Source organism: Anopheles stephensi, chromosome X (assembly GCF_013141755.1).
Source record: "Anopheles stephensi strain Indian chromosome X, UCI_ANSTEP_V1.0, whole genome shotgun sequence".
In the NCBI taxonomy this organism is placed as follows: Eukaryota; Metazoa; Arthropoda; class Insecta; order Diptera; family Culicidae; genus Anopheles; species Anopheles stephensi.
Genome location: NC_050201.1, coordinates 3,451,753 through 3,470,498, shown reverse-complemented (window position 1 = coordinate 3,470,498; position 18,746 = coordinate 3,451,753). Strand labels below are relative to the sequence as shown.

Below are 18,746 nucleotides of genomic sequence, written 5' to 3'. Positions count from 1 at the left end.
CTGTCACCGTTCGTGGGTAGAAAATTGCGACAGTGTAGCCAATATTTTTTCCACAAACAGTTGTTTCCTTAACGAAAAAGTGCAATAATTTTTTTTCTCATAATGCAATGCATAAAATATCCTTTATTTTATTTAATCGATATATTGAACCTAAAATCATAGAATTTAATAATGCATTGTTCTGGCAACACTGCCAACGTAAACAAAACATTCGGAATGACACCGCGTTTCTTCTTGTTGTTCTTTACCGGCACACGGAAGGTTGCTTGTGTACCCCAAAGCAAATAAGGAATTGTATGTTTTGTAGCAAAAAAGTGAATATAATTGTGCTTCAACTTGGTTGTAGAATTCTGTATCGCATTCGAAGTAAAAGTGATTAAAGTGTTTTTATTTGTGTGCGTATTACATGTGGAAAAAGCACAAATCATTGGGTTCGACAAGGAAACGGAGCAGAGCAGTGTTCTGAAAAAGAATAAAGGTGAGTGACCGTGCGCACTAGCATTTGCTTGCAGTTCCCAACATTCGCCGCAGTCGTACAACTATCCGGTGAAACGAATCCGTGTTGCCTCCCCCTCTCTCAACACACAGATCCACCATCCGGCCCGGTGACCGAACATGTCGCCCAGCTCGTTCGTGCTCGTGGCTACGGTGGTCGCGGGCGTGCTAATTGACGGTGGCTACGCCTGGACCGCCCGTGGCTGCGTCGACCTAGACTCGTCAACGTTTGATAAGGTAACGGGCAAGTTTCGCTACAGTCTGGTAAAGTTCGATACCGCCTTTCCGTACGGTGATAAGCATGAAGCGTTCACGAACCTTGCGCTCGAAACGGTCGACGCGACCGACGATCTACTGTTTGCCCTGGTCGGCATTAAGGACTACGGTGAGAAGGATAACGATGATCTGGGCAAACGGTTTAACATCGCGAAAGAGTATCCGGTGATAAAGCTGTTCCGTAACGATCGTACCGACCCGATCGATTTCCCGCCGGATGAACCGGTGACGAGCGAAAATTTGCGCCTTTTTCTCAAGCGCAATACGGACGTTTACATCGGGTTGCCGGGATGTGTACCGAAGCTGGACGAGATGGCGCAGCGGTTCATGGCCAGCGAAGACCAAAGCGCACAAAGATTGCTAATACAGCAGCTGGAGCAGGAAGAACGCGAAACGGAAGCGTTGGATGCGACGAAAAAGTCTTACCCGATGTACATTTCGCTGATGCGCAAGATCGTCTCCGCCAACCAACCGCCGAGGGACGTGGTGAGCGAGGAAAGGAAGCGAGTCGAAAAGCTGCTGGCAGGGAAGCTGAGTGATGCGAAGCGGGCGGAACTGAAGTTGCGTACCAACGTAATGCGTTCGTTTGAGGTGCTAAACGGGGCGCTAAACACCGAACGTACGGAACTGTAGAACAAATAAATGTTCTTGAGTGTGTGCAAGCTCAGACCATTGAACGGCAGTGTGCGTAGTGTAGATTAGCCCATTCGAAACGGGGAAACGGGAACAGCATGATGAGAGAGCATAGTAAGGTGAGTTTATTTTTGTTTAATGTATTCATTTTGAAATATCGGATTTCCTAATGCTACCACCATACTATATGATTTGCGGTCCGGTAGCCGAGGCGGAAGAAGGGCTCCAGTCGAGCAGTCTTCCGATCGGATCCCGTCTCGTGCACTCGACTGACTATACCCAGCTACGGCCACCGACACCTTTCGAGGTTTTTTAGAGTGCCTAAGAAGAGGAATATTTTTATTCATGGTCGAACGCAAAACAAAATCTTACATTAAAACATATTTTTGGTACAGTTCCAAACCTTCTGTTCCGCTAAAGCGTATATCAAACAGAAGCACCTGCTACGAATCCAACGGGGCGGCGCGGTTAGTTGCCTGGCGCCCTTCCTAACCTTTCCTTCCAGCCGGCACTTCCCGGCACCCAGGCCCAACGTTGCACGGAACGGTTGATTTCTACGTTAATGCTTTCTCCTTTCACAGCAGCCACACCGAACGAAAGCGGTGCGAGAGCGAACGAGAGCGTTTGCTGGAAGAAAATTCCTTTCCATTGGGAGCGATGAGAATCGTGCTCGTGGTGGAGAAACCGATCGGAAGATGTATGGCATGGAGAAGAAAGCACAACTATGTTGTAATGAAGGTTCCGCAGGAAGCTTTGGACAGGCAGCGGAAGAGGAACGGTCTTACCAAAGAGCAGGTATGCTGAGTGTTGCCGACATTCGAGCAAATGACCTGCGGGCGAGTACTCCGAAGCAGACAGCTTTGATTGACCGTACCTGATTGGGGCGGTGTTTCTTAAACTAGTGCGCGCCCGCACTATCTTATCGATGGTGGTATTTTGCAATGGTTTAGGTGTGGTCATGTTGGCAAAGACGATACCGGAGCATAAATCATGCAACTAGATAATTCCGTCCGTCTGCCCAGATCGATCAGTTATGCGACTGTGACACAGCTGAAGAATGTCAGGGAAGCCAAGGGTCCACATGTTTCAAAACCATTAAGCGATTCAAGATCAAAACGACCTCTGGACATTATTTTGGATGCTCGGGAAGTCTCTTCCCCGGTTAGACTCGTGCTTGAGAATCGGCTCAGAGCATCGGTTAAGCGCCACTGACTCGCCCAGTGACTTGCGCTGGACCGAAGAGAGGAACCTCTGCATCCGACTAAGCGGAATGAGATTCGCTGTAGGCCGTCATCGAAAGAAGCGGCCACGAACGAAAACAAAGCGAACATATACCGCCATATAGTCGGTGGAGAGACCTGCCCCGAAAAGAAACAGTAAAAGTTTGTCGCTGCTATTCGCCATGGTCCGCCCCATGGAGGTTGGTGTGTGGGCCTCTGGCGATGTGGATGGGATGGCGGGATATATCATCCGGGGGCCCCTTCCCCAAAAGACAAGACATTGAAGCGAACTATACGTACCCTCCGCTCCACCCCCCCCCCCCCCCCTTCCAACTCCCATGCCTGCTTACAAAGGTGCGGCATCGCAGCAGTAGAATGCCGCCTTACTGGGGTAGACCACCATCCCCACCAACTCCCGATGCGCTACGGGCCGTCGACGCGAGCCCACCGTCTTGAAGCCTCGCGCGGCCCGGACGCTGTGTGGGCTTACCGTGGGGCCTCAGTTACGCACTGGCACTACGAACGAGCGCACTTGTTGCTGGTTGTTGCCTGCTCTGCTTTGGACGGCAGCCACGACGAAGTTTCTTTCGCATGCACCTTTGTCGCACCTCTGTGCCCGGAGCCGCGCGCGTCTTCGAGATTTCTGGTGTGTATGTGCGCGTGTTCGTGTGTGTGATTATCTCAAACACAGCCACACACACACGCGCGTGCAGGGGTGTTCGTGTTTGTCGTGTTTGTGCACCGTGCCGTGGAGGAGACCCGTTAGCCTCCCCCCCCCCCCCCGTGTGTGGTGTTGGTGCCCTCTCTAGAGAATCTTGCGCGTCTTCTTCTGCCGACCGCGAATCCGTTATGTTCTCCGGCTAAGTGTCCTCGTCGGACGCGGTTTGGAACGGTGCCGATCATCTTACAACACAATACAGTTTGAGCGAGTGAGAGAGAGAGTGAGAGAGAGAGAGAGCGAGAAGCGTCCAATAATGACCATTAAGCCTTTTTGGTGTTAAGTACCTTCTTTTTGACACAGAAGGCAAATCCAAATACCTTTCCAATTGTTTGTTTAGTAAACGCGCGCGCGCGCGTATGTGTGTGTATATGGAGATGAATTCAGGTGTATGCGTGGTTCGTAAATATCTCGTGCCCGATTGTTGAAGATCCCGTGCATCCAAGACCTCAAGAAGTAGCGGCACCTGCACAGTAGGATCTCACGATCATCCCCGGGATCGCGTCTGCGCACTGCCAGGTTCAATAGAACAAGTTCAATGCACGTGAAGTCACGAACCGCTAACGAAGCAGCAGCATCTTGTGGACATCTATCGCACCTGATGTGTGGGTTCTGTTGGTGGTGAAAAAATCGTCCGGAACCCGGAAGTGGCTGGTGATTGTCCTACACTGCAATCAACTCCATCACACAGATCAGCCGCACACCACATTCAACCGACGCAGTTCCCAAGAAGTGTGAGGATCTTTTCGGAAAATCCGGACATTGGAGTCGGTGGTTGCCTCCGGTTGGTGTTCCTGCAGTTCCAGCGTTCAGCACTTGGACTTGATCATTTCCCAGGCCAGTTTCGGCCGGAGATCAGAAGAGATCAACAAAGGAAAGAGAACACCACAGCACAGGAGGAAAACCGCTGGATAAGTTGGTAAGTTTTCGTAAGACGATATTAGTTTCTTTCTCTGTTGTTTTCCAACCCTCGCACCCCACAATCCCCCTCGCGATCCATCTACCAAACTCTAGCGCACTTACAAATACAGCTGGAGCGAGATACGGGGCGAGAGCCCAACATCCACGATCGTGCTGCTTGGTACACAAACGAAACGAATCACTAGAAGCTCGGCACACAGAGAAATCTCTGAAAAACCCCCCGTGTTTTCCCATCAATCCCCCCCTTCCCCTGCCCGAAGCTGGCTGGAGAGTGGCTTGGGAGGGATTTTTCTTTTCGCCTGCTCCGGCATCAAATGTGCTGCGATGGCTTTCTGCGCACGGCGCAAGACACCTTCAGCTAATGGCCTTTGTTTCTAATTTCGCTCTGCCGCGGATTGCAATTTTTTGTTTTGTAGTTGTTGCCTCCCAACCCATCTTCGCGCTTTGTGTCGCGCAAAGTTTTCACTCACGTGGCGTGTTTTGCACCCGGCTGGAGGATTATCTGCTTTCCACTTGCGTCGGAAGCGCAAGAAAGGAGGATAGATCAGGGTCCAGTGGCCAGGGTCCTCTAATCTGCCATATATTAATTGCCATAACTATTTCCATGGATGAGACCTACTGAAAGAGAGATCCCCAAAACGTGCATCGTATGGATTCGCGAACCTCTTCGCAAAAATTAACGTGGGTTCGTTGTAGCGTTACGGGCACCAGGTACTACTGGTCAGGTCAACGCTAAACAACACCTTTTGTAACTGTTAACAGTCATCAAGTCAGGTTTTTTGTTGTTGTTGTTGCGCTTCTTTCCTGCTGCACCGAGGAGCGCTGTACCTTGGCTGGTGAGGTGAGGTTTCCCGGGTGTAAGATGTTCTTGATCCAACGGTTCGTGATGTACGGCTGAAATCTAGCGGCCATCATTTTCTTTCCGGTTGAGTTGTCGAGAATGTTGAAGCACACAGTTTGGAATCGTTTACCGTCTGTTGGATTTTTTTTTGGGGATGGGGTTGCGTTACGGGATTGATGTCTGACGAGGTCATTTCCTTGGCAGAGTCCTCACTAGAGGTAACAATCCAATATCTTGACGTTTGAGATATATGTACATATTTTCCTCAGAATCTGAAGAGATAGTAAGAGAGTGCTGCACCCGTTGACAGCACGTGCTGGAGTCGCTGTTAACTCTAACGGCCATTAACGGAAGGGTTGTTTACAAAACACCGTACAAAGTCTTATCCGCACAAGGGAAATCAGCAACATGTCCGCCAAGAAACTTGGAGCAGAGAGACCTGACTGGAGTCTCTTTTCAGACAACACAAACCAGCCTTTTACCCAAACCAGAAGATGCTCAAATACTTTCAAATGCAGTATCGTGCTTACCACACTATTGACTGGGGATTACTCCATGATGTTTGTCCTGATTGATTCCAAGCGAATGCTACGCTCCGATGCCCTAGAACCTTTCCCAATGTCTACCGTCTCAACAGGGTAAAGTGAACTAACAAATCATCACGATGTTGACGTGTGCAGTTGTTCCATTGAGGCGTGGAAAGTGTAACAAATAGAACCGAGCACGCGTCCACCTGTCCGAGCGCTTCAGGTCACACAGAATTCCTGCAACGTCAGCAAGACAGAGCATAGGTGCGAGGATTGCTTAACGTTCTTACAAAACCGACAAGTTGCCGAGAAGCCCTGCCAGAGACTTTACCAGTCCACCTCACCAGGGTACGGGGTGCCATGCAACGCATCCAACGCCCACTCGTTGGTGGACCTCCGGGTGTGGTTGGCGTGGTGGTGGCGACGGCCAACCACAATAACAACATCGTTCGGTTGCTCGAAAACTGGGGCTCGCTTGTTGCCGTCTCGGCCTGGTAAGCTTTTGCTGACGCCTCGGCTGGGAAAATGCAGCCGTTTGCCGTGGCGCCGATCACGATGATGATGAAATGTCCGCCCGTCCTAGTCCGAACTGCACTGATTCTTCGCACACAGAGGGGGGGCGTTTTCCTTTTGCTGCTTGCCCGATTGCATTCCGGAGGGTGTCCACCCTTCACCGGTTGCCACACCCGTTGGTCTTCTGCACAAAAAAAAAAACTGCAATGATGCATCGCAAGAGTAGCTGTAACACATAGCTTTGCTATCATCGAGTTGCCGGTGTGGCAGAATGCTGTTGCCCATGAGGCCTCAATAAAATTTGATGTGATTTTAAGCTCTTGCTTGATGAAGAAGAGAAATTCGTATGTTAAGGTCTGCTATGAAGAATTCGGACATCTCTGCCAACAAGAGCTCCGTAGTCGGACATCTTTGCCAACATGAGCTCTGTATCCGCGAAACGTGACAGTTGCTTCGGATGTCTTCGGCTATGTCCAGAGATTTACCGATCGAGCCTCCCCACACACCAAAGCTAAGCATGCAATCAAGCGATAGGTGATTGGAAAGTGTGACGCCATTTTATGCAAATGGCAAAAACATGGTTTCTCCGATTAAGAAGCGGCAAAGCCTTTTCAAAGCAAAGAACCCTTAACCCGCTTTGAATCGTTCCCGGATTAATCGTCGACAATGCCGATCGGTTCGTTAGAGGCACCATTTTTGTGTTTTTTTTTTTTGCAAACCAACTTGGATGTAACGCTTTGTAAGGCTGGCCCCGGTTCGCCATTTTTCCTTCACTACATCCATTTTGTTTGCTCAACGCCATTTGGTGCAACCATCTGACCATCAATGTCGATCGTCGTTCCGCAAGCAGTGCGGAACCGACCCAGGGGGAAGGTACGCCGATTTGCCGTCCGAAGGGGCAGTAAAAGCTGCCGCACGTTCCGGCACCGTACGCTAGATGAGCTTGGTTGCGTTTTCCGACGACTAATGCCGGACCGTAGCGAAATTGTTTGCACCACATTTTCCAGCCCATTTGTCACTGGCACGAGACACGATGTATGGGCTTGCGATGGGAGCTACGGGTGGATTTGGGAAGTCGCGGGAAGAACCGGTGGTAACGAGGCACATCAGATGTTCCCATGTTGTATGAAAATCTCTTCAAAAACAAACACTTTTCTCCCTCCGCGTGTGGAACAGCTTTCTTGGAGCGGCACGATTAGTGCGCGAGCAATCAACAGCAACTGTTGGATGGATTATCACACGCATAAACCAGCATACCAAGCTTGGAATGGATAATGTGTACCTCGTGCCAGCAGCTCCCCGGGAAGCTTCATCCGCCAGACCTCCGGAACACTGGTACGGAGACAGTTTCCAGGATTATATAAAAACTCCGCGCCGGAGGTAAACGATACGATTGCGTGGGGTCGCTGACCAGCGTGCACCGTAACCATAATCCGGGAGCGCGTGACAGCAGCATCTCGGAACAATTATGGCGGGTGTATCAAAAATTGAAAAACTTAACCGGGCTGGCCCCTCGGGAGGGGAACTTCATAAATATTCAACCGGGGAGATCTCGGCTGCAGCAGTTCCCAGCGTGTGCCTTTCCTTCGCCTTCGGGCGGGATGTTACGATTCGATCGTAAACAAAATGGTGAACAAAAAAATATGGCGTAGTTTGGCGAGAGGTTATGTTCCGGATTGGCTTCGGGCGATCGGTGGTGAATGCCGAAAGTGAAATGGATTCTAACCCTGCTACCCGAAAAATCTCCCCCTCGAGGACAACATTCCAACAGTTTGCTGGTGCGTGCTTGGTAGGATAATCGTTCAGGAATCGCTGGAAACCAACGCCCATGGGGGATATACTTTCGCTTTCACTGGGAATGTGGACGTTGAGGCGCACGTGTCAATGATGCTTATTATTGAAGAATTCGGATTCAATTTGAATTGACTTATAGAAGATGGTCCCCGACGTTTCCACCTCCGAGTCGCGGATGGCTCTCCCTAGCGCCAGATTGAAAAGGAGACAGGCAAGCCCATCTGCCTGGTGGCAGCAAAGGGCCCTGAGAGTTTTCCATCCACCTTCACACTTGGCATGTGATGGCCATTGTCATGCTTACAAGCCTGGTAAGCTTGGCCGGGATTCCAAAGGAGCTCATGCGGCTTTAAAATCCATGAAGAAATGGTAGGAGTGGAGCTGCTGCTCGGCCATCTTCTCCGTCGGTGCCTGGTGCCTTGTTGTTCTTGAGCCGACAGGATGACCATTCGTGTTTCATCAATGCTAGGTGACAGTAGCATCATATCATCTGCTAGTGGAGCCTCTAGCTGTTCGTTCAGCTGATCATTTAGCAATTCATCAAAGTATTGAGCCCATCGCGAGAGGACCTCTGGCTGGTAACTGACCAGATCCCCATCCTTATTCCGACAGCAGGAGGTCACCTTAGGTCTAAAGTTATTTCGGCGACCTGCTATCTCCTGGTAAAACATTCCTCCTGGTCCGTAACGCACTCCGATTTTTTGAAGTTCCCGCACCCGTGAACTCTTTTATGAATCTCGACTGGACCTGCTTGAGGTAGTCAAATACTTCACTTAAAACTAACTTTATAGAAACCGTAAACAAGGAAGCATCCCAACTATCAAGCGCCTCCCCGCTCTGTCCTTGGGGATCTTTATCATCCTCCAGGCACAGTGGACCGTGTGCGCGGTATTTGTTTTTCTTCGCGCATTCCTGCACGTAGTCAGCCAACAAATTTCGCCTTTCACACACGGCGATTAATCTTCATTGTTTTGAACTCCGCTGTAGGAAAGTAAAAGTGTTTCCTGCTTCTTTTTTGCCCTCCCCTGTTTCGTGTTTTGTTGGTGTGCATTTGATTGAGGGTTCGGATATATGTTAGATGGCATGACTTTGTCCCCCCCGTGTGTGTGCACGCGAACCTCCAATGTTTTTTCGGTGGGATCTACCGTACGGTGAAGTGCGGTGAAGCGATTGATGTGCCTTGGTGTCCCATACCCGACGCAGGCAAAGTCTCCGGTCTCCGAGTATAAAACCCCCGTGCGCTTGTATAACTCTCGACAACAGGTTGTTTGGACGCGAACCGGTGAAACGATAAAGAAACTGCTGCCCGATGAGAGGATGATAAAGGGTTCGCATAATCCTGACAGGTCGGGAAGAAGGTGGATGCTGAAGGTGATGTTGTAGAAAGTAAAATTTCTGTCCACCGACAACCGGTCCGGAGTTATACGCACGCCGGAATGGTTGCGATAGAAAGCACCGGCACGAAAACCGGTTCCGGGTGACAACACGGTTCCACAATGCGACGTCCGATTCCTAGGATCGCGACTCCTTTCGCTGAGATCACACACAACGGTACAACCTGCCGCTGATCTCTCCGCCATATCTGAACCTGTGAACCTCCTATCTCGCAGCTCATTATGAAATGCCACTCGGCCGGGCCGCGGGACTCCGCTATTCCTTTTATGTTCCCGGCTGAAAGATTCCCCGGTCCGGCTGGACCAACCCAGGTAAGAGGTTACGCACCTTGTCTCCCGAAAACAACAACCAGAAAGTTGTTCGGGAATTGGGAATTTTATACATTTATTTAATAATCACTTTTATGGCCACAATCCTATCCCACCGTATCGATGCGCGCCATCCGTGCGTATCAATACATCATCCGGCGATGTGTCGATGATATCCAATTTTGTTGCTGCTCGGAGATCCGAAGTCTTCGTGGAGGTGGAGAGTTGAAGCAATGGCAGTGAGACGGTCACCGAAAGTGACAGGGTTATGTAAAACTTTCACAATCGGAAGAAAGTCACATCACAGGCTCTCTTATGGTTCCGATGTTCGAATTCGCGCATTCGAAACCGATCGGTGCGTCCCGGCCGCGCACATTGGAAATCTGTGTGTACGGCCGTGTACGTGTAGCGCTTTTTGTTGAGGTTGATGTCGTTTTTTTTTTTGTTGTTGTTGTTTCGGGGTGGACCCGACAACCGAAAGGAGTGAAAGTTTTCCGAGACGTTACAGCATCTCGCGGAACGTTTGGGGGATGCAATGATAAGTGGAAAGTAAATGTTCCCTCGTTAATGTGTTAATGTTTTTGGGGGGGCCCCCCTTCCGATTGTGTGCGGTCCGTTCCTTCGCGCCATCTTACAAAATGCTCGAGGGCTCGTGCCGGCGGCCACCATCAACTCCTTCGCCGGGTAGGACAAACGTAAAGGAATAGTTAATGTGTGACAGACATTAACAAAATGCGCCACACCCGGAAGGGAAATGGGTGCGAGTGTAATTAAAATTCTCCCGGAGACACGACAATCGCCCAGACCATCTGGAGATGGTAATCTTTGGGGTTGATTTTCTAGCGGGGACTGTTTTGGGATAGCGACTCTACTGGATGTGGGTCTAGCTGGCAATCAGTGTGGAAAGTTGATCACCAAATATAAAAATCTGATATCTGAGACGTTGTTAGGACTGACTTAAACCTCCCGAGATAGGTGATCGCGACCCTTGAAGTCGTCCAAAACTTCACCCATCTTTAGTGAATAGTTCATAGTTGTATCATTAAGTCTAGTAAGCCAGAATTGACAGGCATGACTTAAGAGGCCGTTAGACCAAGAAGAGAGAGGGAGAGAGAGTCATTACTGATAGCAACATAGATGTTGAGCTAAACTCAAAAGTGCTGGAAGCTAACCGGTGGCACTACAGACTGAGGACGAAGCTGGGACTGCATAGAACCTTTATAGTCCATAGAGCCACTACTATGATGAGTTCTACGAGCTCACCGACTAGACTCGTCAGACTCCGGAGTTTGGTTATGAGAATGACACCAGACGACCTAGTCGACCATGGACCATGGACAGAGGAGGCCGTAGCTGAGATGAAGTGATGCATCCAGCGAAAAATTCCGAGCAATTTTTGAGAGTTGTTGGAGCCTCTATGTCTAGAATAAACCAGCATGAAGCAAAAGAAGCTTGGTACGCAAAATCAACGCTATGAGGATATGATCAGTATCACACACCTGTCATCAAGAATACGGCTTGCTACGGCTCGCTATATCTCTCGGTACGTCAGCGATGCAAGAGGAACTCAGTAAACCTCAGAAAAAGGTTTACGCGATCACTACCGCTTGATGATTTGCGATGGAGATCACAGCCACAATCGCAGAAGCTTATAGCAGTTTCAGCAGCTGAAGAAAAGATAGAGAAGAGGAGTGATTAATCTCACTTTCGCAGGCACCGAATGTCGCCCTCTGGGAAAGGAAGTTTACCCTACCTTTTTCGGAGGCGAAGTGAAAGACCGAGGAGACATCACCATATAGCCGCAAATTAAGGAAACTGTGCTCCAAAAAGCCTTCCCCCAAAAGAAACGACACTCCCGCGGTGTGTGAATACATTGTTCGCGTGCGTGCGTGCGTGGTGCGTAAGAGTGAAAGTACAATTGGAGCGAAAATTTCTCTATTCAACCAATTCTTCAATCAGCGCCTTTACCGGGTATGCCACGATCAGCCACGATGATCCATCTCGATCGGGTGACGGTCGGTTTTAGTATTCGAGCGCTTCTTCGATGCTGCATTCGTGCAGTGCAGTCGAAATGCAAATTCTGCTTTCATTGTCCTAACATCCTAAGCTGAACTTACCGCTCCATGTGTTTTGTTGCAAATGGCGGCCATTTTTAGTATGCTGCGCGCGTTGACGGATCGCGTTGCAAGGTGGTGCCAAGGTTTGAAAGGTTGAAGCAGGCGCAAGGGGGAAGCGTACGTTGTTTCTTAATTCTTTGCCGCAATTGAATTAAGTTTCAATTGTTCCGTTTTACGCGCATCACCTCGGTGGAGCAGCCGCGGGAAGTTGTCAAGCCCCGAAAATGGACCGGTGTTGGTGTGCGGAGGCTGAAGGAAGGTCAATTAGTTGTTGTGCATTAACTCCGGCAGCCGGCAAGGTTTGGCCCGCGCGTTGGATTTCATTTTCTCACACCCATCACGAAACCGCACATTTTTCACGCTATATCGCTCCGATTATCTCGCAGCCCAGCACGTCACCGTCGTTCCTAACCTAACTTTTTCCTCCCACTCTCCTAACCGCTATACGAGGGGGGGGGGGGGGGGGTAGTGGGGGGCTCTGGAACAATGGTGTGTGACCTGTGGGGAAGGTTCGGTGCGGTGGATGGTAATTGTGTTCACCTTTTTCAAGGTATCTATCCACTGATCAAGGTATCTGCTTCGTCCGACCCAGACTACCCGTCGACGGTAGCCATTGCTAATGAGACGGGGAGAAATTGGAGCAGCTGCTCCGTTAGCCGCAGGAAACGCCGTCTCCGAAAATGATAATCGCTGTCGGATTGTGCGGATGACAGTTGTATGCCGGGCGTTGCGTTTATGCGCTGAAGCTCCCTTACCGCTAATCTTACACCTTACCATGGTTGCCTTTCTGATGGATGCGGCATTGCGCTCCCCGGAACCAGCGCGTTCAGTTTTGACTGCAAAAGCGGGCTAAAGGTTCCCGAAACAATGGTGCCGATTTTGGCATTTTACCTCCGTTAGTTGAGACGATAACGTTCGAACGTGGTACATCATCTGCATATGCATGAGGCTCACCTGGGAATCGCATCGTCAGTACGTACGTCGACCCAATTCGCAGAGCTATCTAACTTCAGCAGGTAAAAAGAAAACGGAAATGTTTTGGGCCCACGGTGAAACTGCTTGCGTCAACCAGGAAATCTGTATGTTCGAAGATGCAGACCAAGAGGCGGGAAACAGTAATCGATCCTCACATCGATTCTCACAGAAATTCTGAAGCAATTCTTACGCATAACGGGCGTTACGATGCTGCGAAAAGTGATTGAAGTGCAGTTATCAGCGACCCGATGGGAAGCTGATGATGCTGCAACTGTATCCAGTATCTCCAATTACTTTCTCTCTTACCTCTGTTCCCGCTGTCAAAACTATCTTGCCCTGATGGGCATATCATGTATGGTTGGTGTGTCTGCTTTTCTTTTGGTTGCTACAGTCTGTTCCACCTGTTCGATTTCTGCACAAGTGACTCCGGCTGGCTTATACTCATCGCTTCTTGTGGCTTTCACTTTCAGCGTCAGCAATGACATATGTTCATCAGGCAGTTCCTCAGTGGCAGACGATCATCCGTACCTCACGGTTCAAGACACTACCGACAAGCACCAGACAACGGTAGTTCAGGTTCAAGACACTCACCAGCGTTAGCAGTAAGCAAAGCAGTAAAGCTCAATACAGGCTCTGTACAGCAAACCAGTAGTAGTTCAGGATGGGGAACTCCGGAAGTATGAACGGGTTGTCGGGATACGAGGAAGGTTACCATCATCATCCGGGCTACCATCATCATCACCAGCGCTACCATGATGCGATGCGTGGTGAGCCTGGTAGTGGGATGTCCTCCTCCTGGATGGATTCCTACCAGCGGGATCATCACCGAAGAGGCGCAGGACCACGGGACCATGACCAACAGCAACAGATCAAGGTACTGCCGGATATTCCGGGCAAGGTAGCGAAGTTGCGGTCTACCAACAATGGTAGTATTCTGCACGCGGGAGGCACTATCAGCAAGAATAACCAGGCGCTCCAGCGCTCGAAAAGCATCTCCTCGCCAACGTACCAACAGCATCATCAGCAACAGCAGCAACCGGCCAGCTTCAGCGAGTGTGACGAAGATCTGGAGCTTAGCTCATTGCAGCCACGCATGCTGATGCAGCGCTCACGCACCCAACTAAACTTGATGCCACCGGGCGGTGTGTCCGGTGGTGGACGGACACGCAACGGACACTCGTACGCTCACGACGAAGATGGACGGGCAGGCCCACCGGACAGAGGCGGCCGACAGGCGGCAACACGCTACGGTGAACCAAGCGGTGCCGGCAACGTGGCCGAATCACTTAACCACCGGAAACGGTTTGGTTCCGAGCCGGACCTGCGTCTGTCGCTGCTGCCACGCAACGGACAGCAATCGGAACAAGCGAGCGGCGGACCACGCAATCCCAAGATGGCGCAGTCGAAAATAATGAAAGGCAAGAATAAAAAGAAGGCACCGGTGCCACCTGTTATGGAGAAGGTAAGCACAAACACGCTCGGAGTGTTGAGGTTAGGACGATTGATTGAGCTTCTTTTGCTCTTTTCTGTATTTTAGCGCGATGCCAACAAGGACACGGAACGGCAACGCATCATCGCCTACTCACCGATGCGCAAACCGGGCTCGGATGCAAACACATCCACGCTACCGTCATCCAGCGATGGTAGCTTCAACGTAGCGGCCACACGCAAACTGCGCCTGTTCAAGACCCGTGCCGAGACGAAGAAAACGCCCACGATCGCGAAGCTGCCGGAAGCGTCGGATGCCAAATTTCCCGGCAAGCATGGCCCATCGACCGGTGGCGGCTTTCTGCGTTCGGCCGTCCCATTACAACCGACCGGATCGGCACCGCACACCATTCTCGGGCATTCGGCGCACCGTAACGATTCCGCGTCACCGGACGATGAGAAGCTAGCGACCGCGCTGGACCACATTTCACCCCGGCCGAATCCGACGTCGTTCTTTCGGCGCGAGAAAACGTTCGATGCCGGGTTGCTTGGGTTGGAACGGCAGCGCGAAATTGAACCGCGTCCGGCCACGAAACCTACCATGTCGCCACCACTATCCCGTCGTAAATCGATCGTCAAAAGCTTCCTCGAGCAGGATACGCCTGTTAAACCGACGACGACGACGACGACGGTTGGATCGAACCGGATGGATTCGAAAAGCCGGCAGCAGGTCGGTACACCGGCGGAAAGCTACCAGCGGAAGCTGGCACTCGCCGAAGCACAGCGCAAACAGTCATCGGCGGCGACAAGTGCGGCCGCCATTACCGACTTCCAGAAGGAGCTACAGCTGGCAACGCGAAGAAAGACAGGCAACACGGACACACCCGCTTCACCGACCGTTAACCGGGCCGGAGCTGGCCAAACGAAACCGACACGAGCTGGTGTGGGAACGGAACGGACTAGTGCTCGTTTCTCGCTGCTTCCTACCGGTGGTGGTAAACCGAAGCAAACGGGGTCCTCGAACGCGCTGGTAATCAACGTTGAACCGGCGAAAGAATCAGACCATAGTGCCGGCACGAAATCGGACCCCAAGCAGCAGGATGCACGGGATTCGCCCCCTCCACCAACACCTCCTCCACCACCGCCTCCACCGAAGACGAGCTTCTACTTTGGCATGCGGGGAGATGATCGCCAGCTACCATCGGCAGACGCACCGCGACGATTTTCCACCACCAAGCGTACCGCACCTGCAGCAGCCGAGTCGCGCACCGAGGACAGTGGCAGCGAACGGCAGGACATTGACGGGCAATCGGTAGAGGAGATCGGTCACACGCAGATGGAGCTGATCGATCAGTTTGCGGCCAGCTTGCTGAACAGCAGCCGGTTCCGGTCGTCCGACTCGGTTGCCTCGTCCGAGGCGGACGTCCGGACGGGCCCGGTTAGCTCGTGGGACGAACCGGACGGTCCCGGGCAGCAGGAGATAGCGCTAAAGCTACGCCCAACACTGCCACGCAAACAGTTCGACATACCACGGTTCAGTCCGGCCGCTGCCTGGCGCCTGCTCACGACGGAGGATGAATTTTGTCGGGACGCACCGATCGATGTGGTGGGTGGGACAGGCGTCGGTGGTGAGAAGAAATCCTTCCTGCGAGGGCTCGATCAGGACGTGCTGGACGCTGTGCCGGAGGATCGCATCCAGCGGGTGTACCGGGAACCGGTCCCGGGTCTGCAGGATAACAAGAGCGGCGACAGTGGGATTTCGGGCGATGCGGGCATTTTGGCGGACATCGGACCGGACGCACTGATGGCTTCGTCCGGGAAGGAGGAACGGGCGGGCGATACAACGCCGGAAAGTGGAACGCAGCTGCATAAGGGTGGTGGGGGGGCTGGTGGCACGGGAGTTAACGGTGGCTGGTCATCGAACGCACTGCTGCTGATGCCGTGGACACCGCAGCAGGATCTAGACGATGACGAGGATGAGGACGACGAGGACGAGGAGGAGGACCATGAGGATGACGCAACCACGGGCAGCGGAAGTGAACCACGGCGCCATTTGCTCGACGACCGTGTCGGTTCGCGGGTGAACGGCGATACGCGACCGGACTTTTCCAGCAAAGGACACCTATTTAGCTTATCGTTACCGAGGGAGAACCATCTGTCGATCTACAACGTGGAAGCGACGGATGAAAAGGTAAGAGGAGTGGGTGAGGAGGCGGCAATATCCGGCGGCGAATCTTTCATTCACGATGTTTTGTGTCTTCTTTTTCTTTTCTTCCTCTTCCAACATCCGCAGGTAGAGAAACATGTGTTCAACAGTTTGCAAAAGTTTCGTAAATCTGTGTCCGGTGCGTTCAAAACCGAGGACAGTGGTGGGCAGATGGATTCCAACGATAGTAATTGGTTCCTGGGACGGTTGGACACGAAGCTGAGCGGTACGGGTACGGGACCCGGCAGTGGGTCGGAAAAGCGTTCCAAGCTGATGCTGCTACCGGATGGGCGAGAGCGTGAAGGGACGGATACGACCGGTACGGCCGTTTCGATTGGAGCGATCGCTCAGAGCAAGCACAGCTCAATCGGATATCTGGTGAGCGGGAAGCATATGATGTACCTGCCCAAAGAACCGACCAAGCTACACTCGCACACCGCCGACAAGAGCTCCAAGCAGGATGAGAACAATAATCGCAAAAGCTACCACAACCAGAACGGTAGTGAGCGGCAGGACAAATCGGCAGTACCGGCGTCGGAAGTCTCAGCAGCCCTGCAGCGTGATCCAACGCACCGGTCAGCGAACGGTGACAAGGAAAATCTACAGGATCCGGTACCGGTTGCAGCTGCTGGCGTCACACACACCGCCAATGGGGAGTTTGAGAACTTCCCGGTGAAGCTTACGAACCGCCGGAACCATCGGTTCACGTTCCAGAGCACGATCCGCCAGATCGAGAAGCGCCGGGTGGCGGAAAAGTTGTCCCGCGAGGCAGAAATTAAGGAAGCGATGCGGTTAAGCGAGCTGGAAGCGATGCGCCGCGTCGAGGAAGAGTTCCAGAAGAAGCGGGCCCGCGAGAAGGCGTCGATCCGGCACCAGTTGCGGCTGTTTTCGATGGAAAATCATCCGGATCAGCATCAGGCATCGAACGAGGGTGATGTCGAGCAGCAGGACTCGACGGTAAGCCAACCACAGCCAGTAGTTGGGACGGAACAGACTGTTTACTTTTAAAATTGGCGAATCTGACGTATAGAGGGCGCCACCAGTCTTTACTTTCACCGATAGATGGCGCTAAGTGATGTGATTTTGAATTTATCTATTTTTACCAACTGTAGGGCGAAACAAAACGATCCGATCCGGACGGGGACAGTTTGCCACACCAGAGTGCACTGGGCCGGAGCGGGCTTTATCGGAAGAAAGAATTCACCGGGCGCGGCAGCATGGAACGGCAGTATAAACGCCCGAACGGTGTTGCTGCCACCGGTACGAACCACGCCAGTGCGCCAACCGGTGATGATGATATGGAGCTGGAGGACGAGATGGAGATGGAAAAGGTGACCGGTCGTGGTGGACGGCGCCGGTACGGGGATGAGGACGATGACGATGACGATGATGGTGAGAGCAGCAGCCTCGGTTACGTGGACACCCGTACACCGTACATCTCGCGCATCATCCAGGCAAAGAGTAGCAAATCGTACGCCATGAAGAAGTAGGGGTCGAGCTGACTAGAGAGAGAGAGAGAGAGAGAGTCCACCCATCAGGAAATCCACAATTTGCCATCTAGTCAAACAGGTTGGTTGTTTTGAAAGGCATTAAATAACTTTTTTTTTAATAATTGTTTTTTCCCAACATTTGTTTAGTCATTGATTCGCAAGTGTCGCCGAGAGCCTTACCTCATAGTTCAGCCGGCCACCGCACCGAAGAAATGGAATGCTGCTGCCCGTCTTCTTTTTTTTGCAATAAGTCTCCGTTACATCCCGTGGCCAGTACACACATGAGATATACTGCCTTGAAGCCGAGTTGCCTGTCGACTGCAGCCTTGCCATCCGTGCGCCGTATGGTACGGAGAAACATAGCTATCTAAGTCCTCGTCATCCATCCAACACTTCTTTAAACTCGTTCTTTTAGTTCGTTTAGTTTAACTTTGTACGCATACGTTTTGTCAGCAGCGTATCAGACGATGTCAGGACTTTTAGGGAACGTTTGAAGACAGCCGAGACGTGTAACACCAACTTGCGCAACGATCACTCGGTGTACGTTATTTAGTTTCTAGGATTCCTACCCTCCCGCGGAACCATTATTAATCCATATTTCGTTCGTCCAATAAAATGCTCCCAAGTTTCGTTATATAATGTAGAACACGATTTGTTTGCAGTCGTGCGAAACTCTCCTCTTTCCACATATTTACTGAAGAGGCCTGGCAAGCCACCTCCGATACAAACCAGGAAATTGCGAGCTCGGTACGGCGTTCCCTGCTGGAACAGGACCCTACCAGGAAGGAGAACAGCGAGCTTCGTTCGCTGGATCAAGCGGAGTCAGACCTGAGGCGTGATCGAATGAAGTCCGTGGACCGTGTTTACTGGAAACGGATTGGACACCAGGCAG

The 18,746-nt window shown here is 51.6% G+C and overlaps 2 protein-coding genes across 4 annotated transcripts; both read left to right on the top strand.

Moving 5' to 3' along the window:
- The first annotated feature begins 224 nt into the window (after positions 1-224).
- Positions 225-1,448, top strand: LOC118504438 (protein windbeutel). The gene is made up of 2 exons (XM_036038895.1): positions 225-478; positions 589-1,448. Exon 2 carries the CDS (start codon positions 616-618, stop codon positions 1,402-1,404), a length of 789 nt encoding a protein of 262 aa, XP_035894788.1. The 5' UTR covers positions 225-478; positions 589-615; the 3' UTR covers positions 1,405-1,448.
- Positions 1,437-18,497, top strand: LOC118504399. 3 transcript variants are annotated; one of them, XM_036038824.1, is made up of 7 exons: positions 1,448-1,523; positions 3,683-4,261; positions 13,201-14,192; positions 14,268-16,349; positions 16,452-17,321; positions 17,477-17,933; positions 18,002-18,497. In XM_036038824.1, exons 3-6 carry the CDS (start codon positions 13,392-13,394, stop codon positions 17,852-17,854), a joined length of 4,131 nt encoding a protein of 1,376 aa, XP_035894717.1. In that variant the 5' UTR covers positions 1,448-1,523; positions 3,683-4,261; positions 13,201-13,391; the 3' UTR covers positions 17,855-17,933; positions 18,002-18,497. The 3 variants fall into 3 exon arrangements, with proteins under 3 accessions (XP_035894724.1, XP_035894717.1, XP_035894706.1); XM_036038831.1 differs by lacking the exon at positions 3,683-4,261 and having other exon boundaries at positions 1,437-1,523; XM_036038813.1 differs by lacking the exon at positions 1,448-1,523 and having other exon boundaries at positions 2,961-4,261.
- Positions 18,498-18,746: the final 249 nt, after the last annotated feature.

Excerpts from the sequence above, each read along its gene's own strand:
- LOC118504438 (XM_036038895.1), top strand. The coding sequence starts at position 616 with ATGTCGCCCAGCTCGTTCGTGCTCGTGGCTACGGTGGTCGCGGGCGTG.
- LOC118504399 (XM_036038831.1), top strand. The coding sequence starts at position 13,392 with ATGGGGAACTCCGGAAGTATGAACGGGTTGTCGGGATACGAGGAAGGT. Across the intron at positions 14,193-14,267 it reads TGCCACCTGTTATGGAGAAG|CGCGATGCCAACAAGGACAC; the intron begins GTAAGCACAAAC and ends TCTGTATTTTAG. Across the intron at positions 16,350-16,451 it reads TGGAAGCGACGGATGAAAAG|GTAGAGAAACATGTGTTCAA; the intron begins GTAAGAGGAGTG and ends CAACATCCGCAG.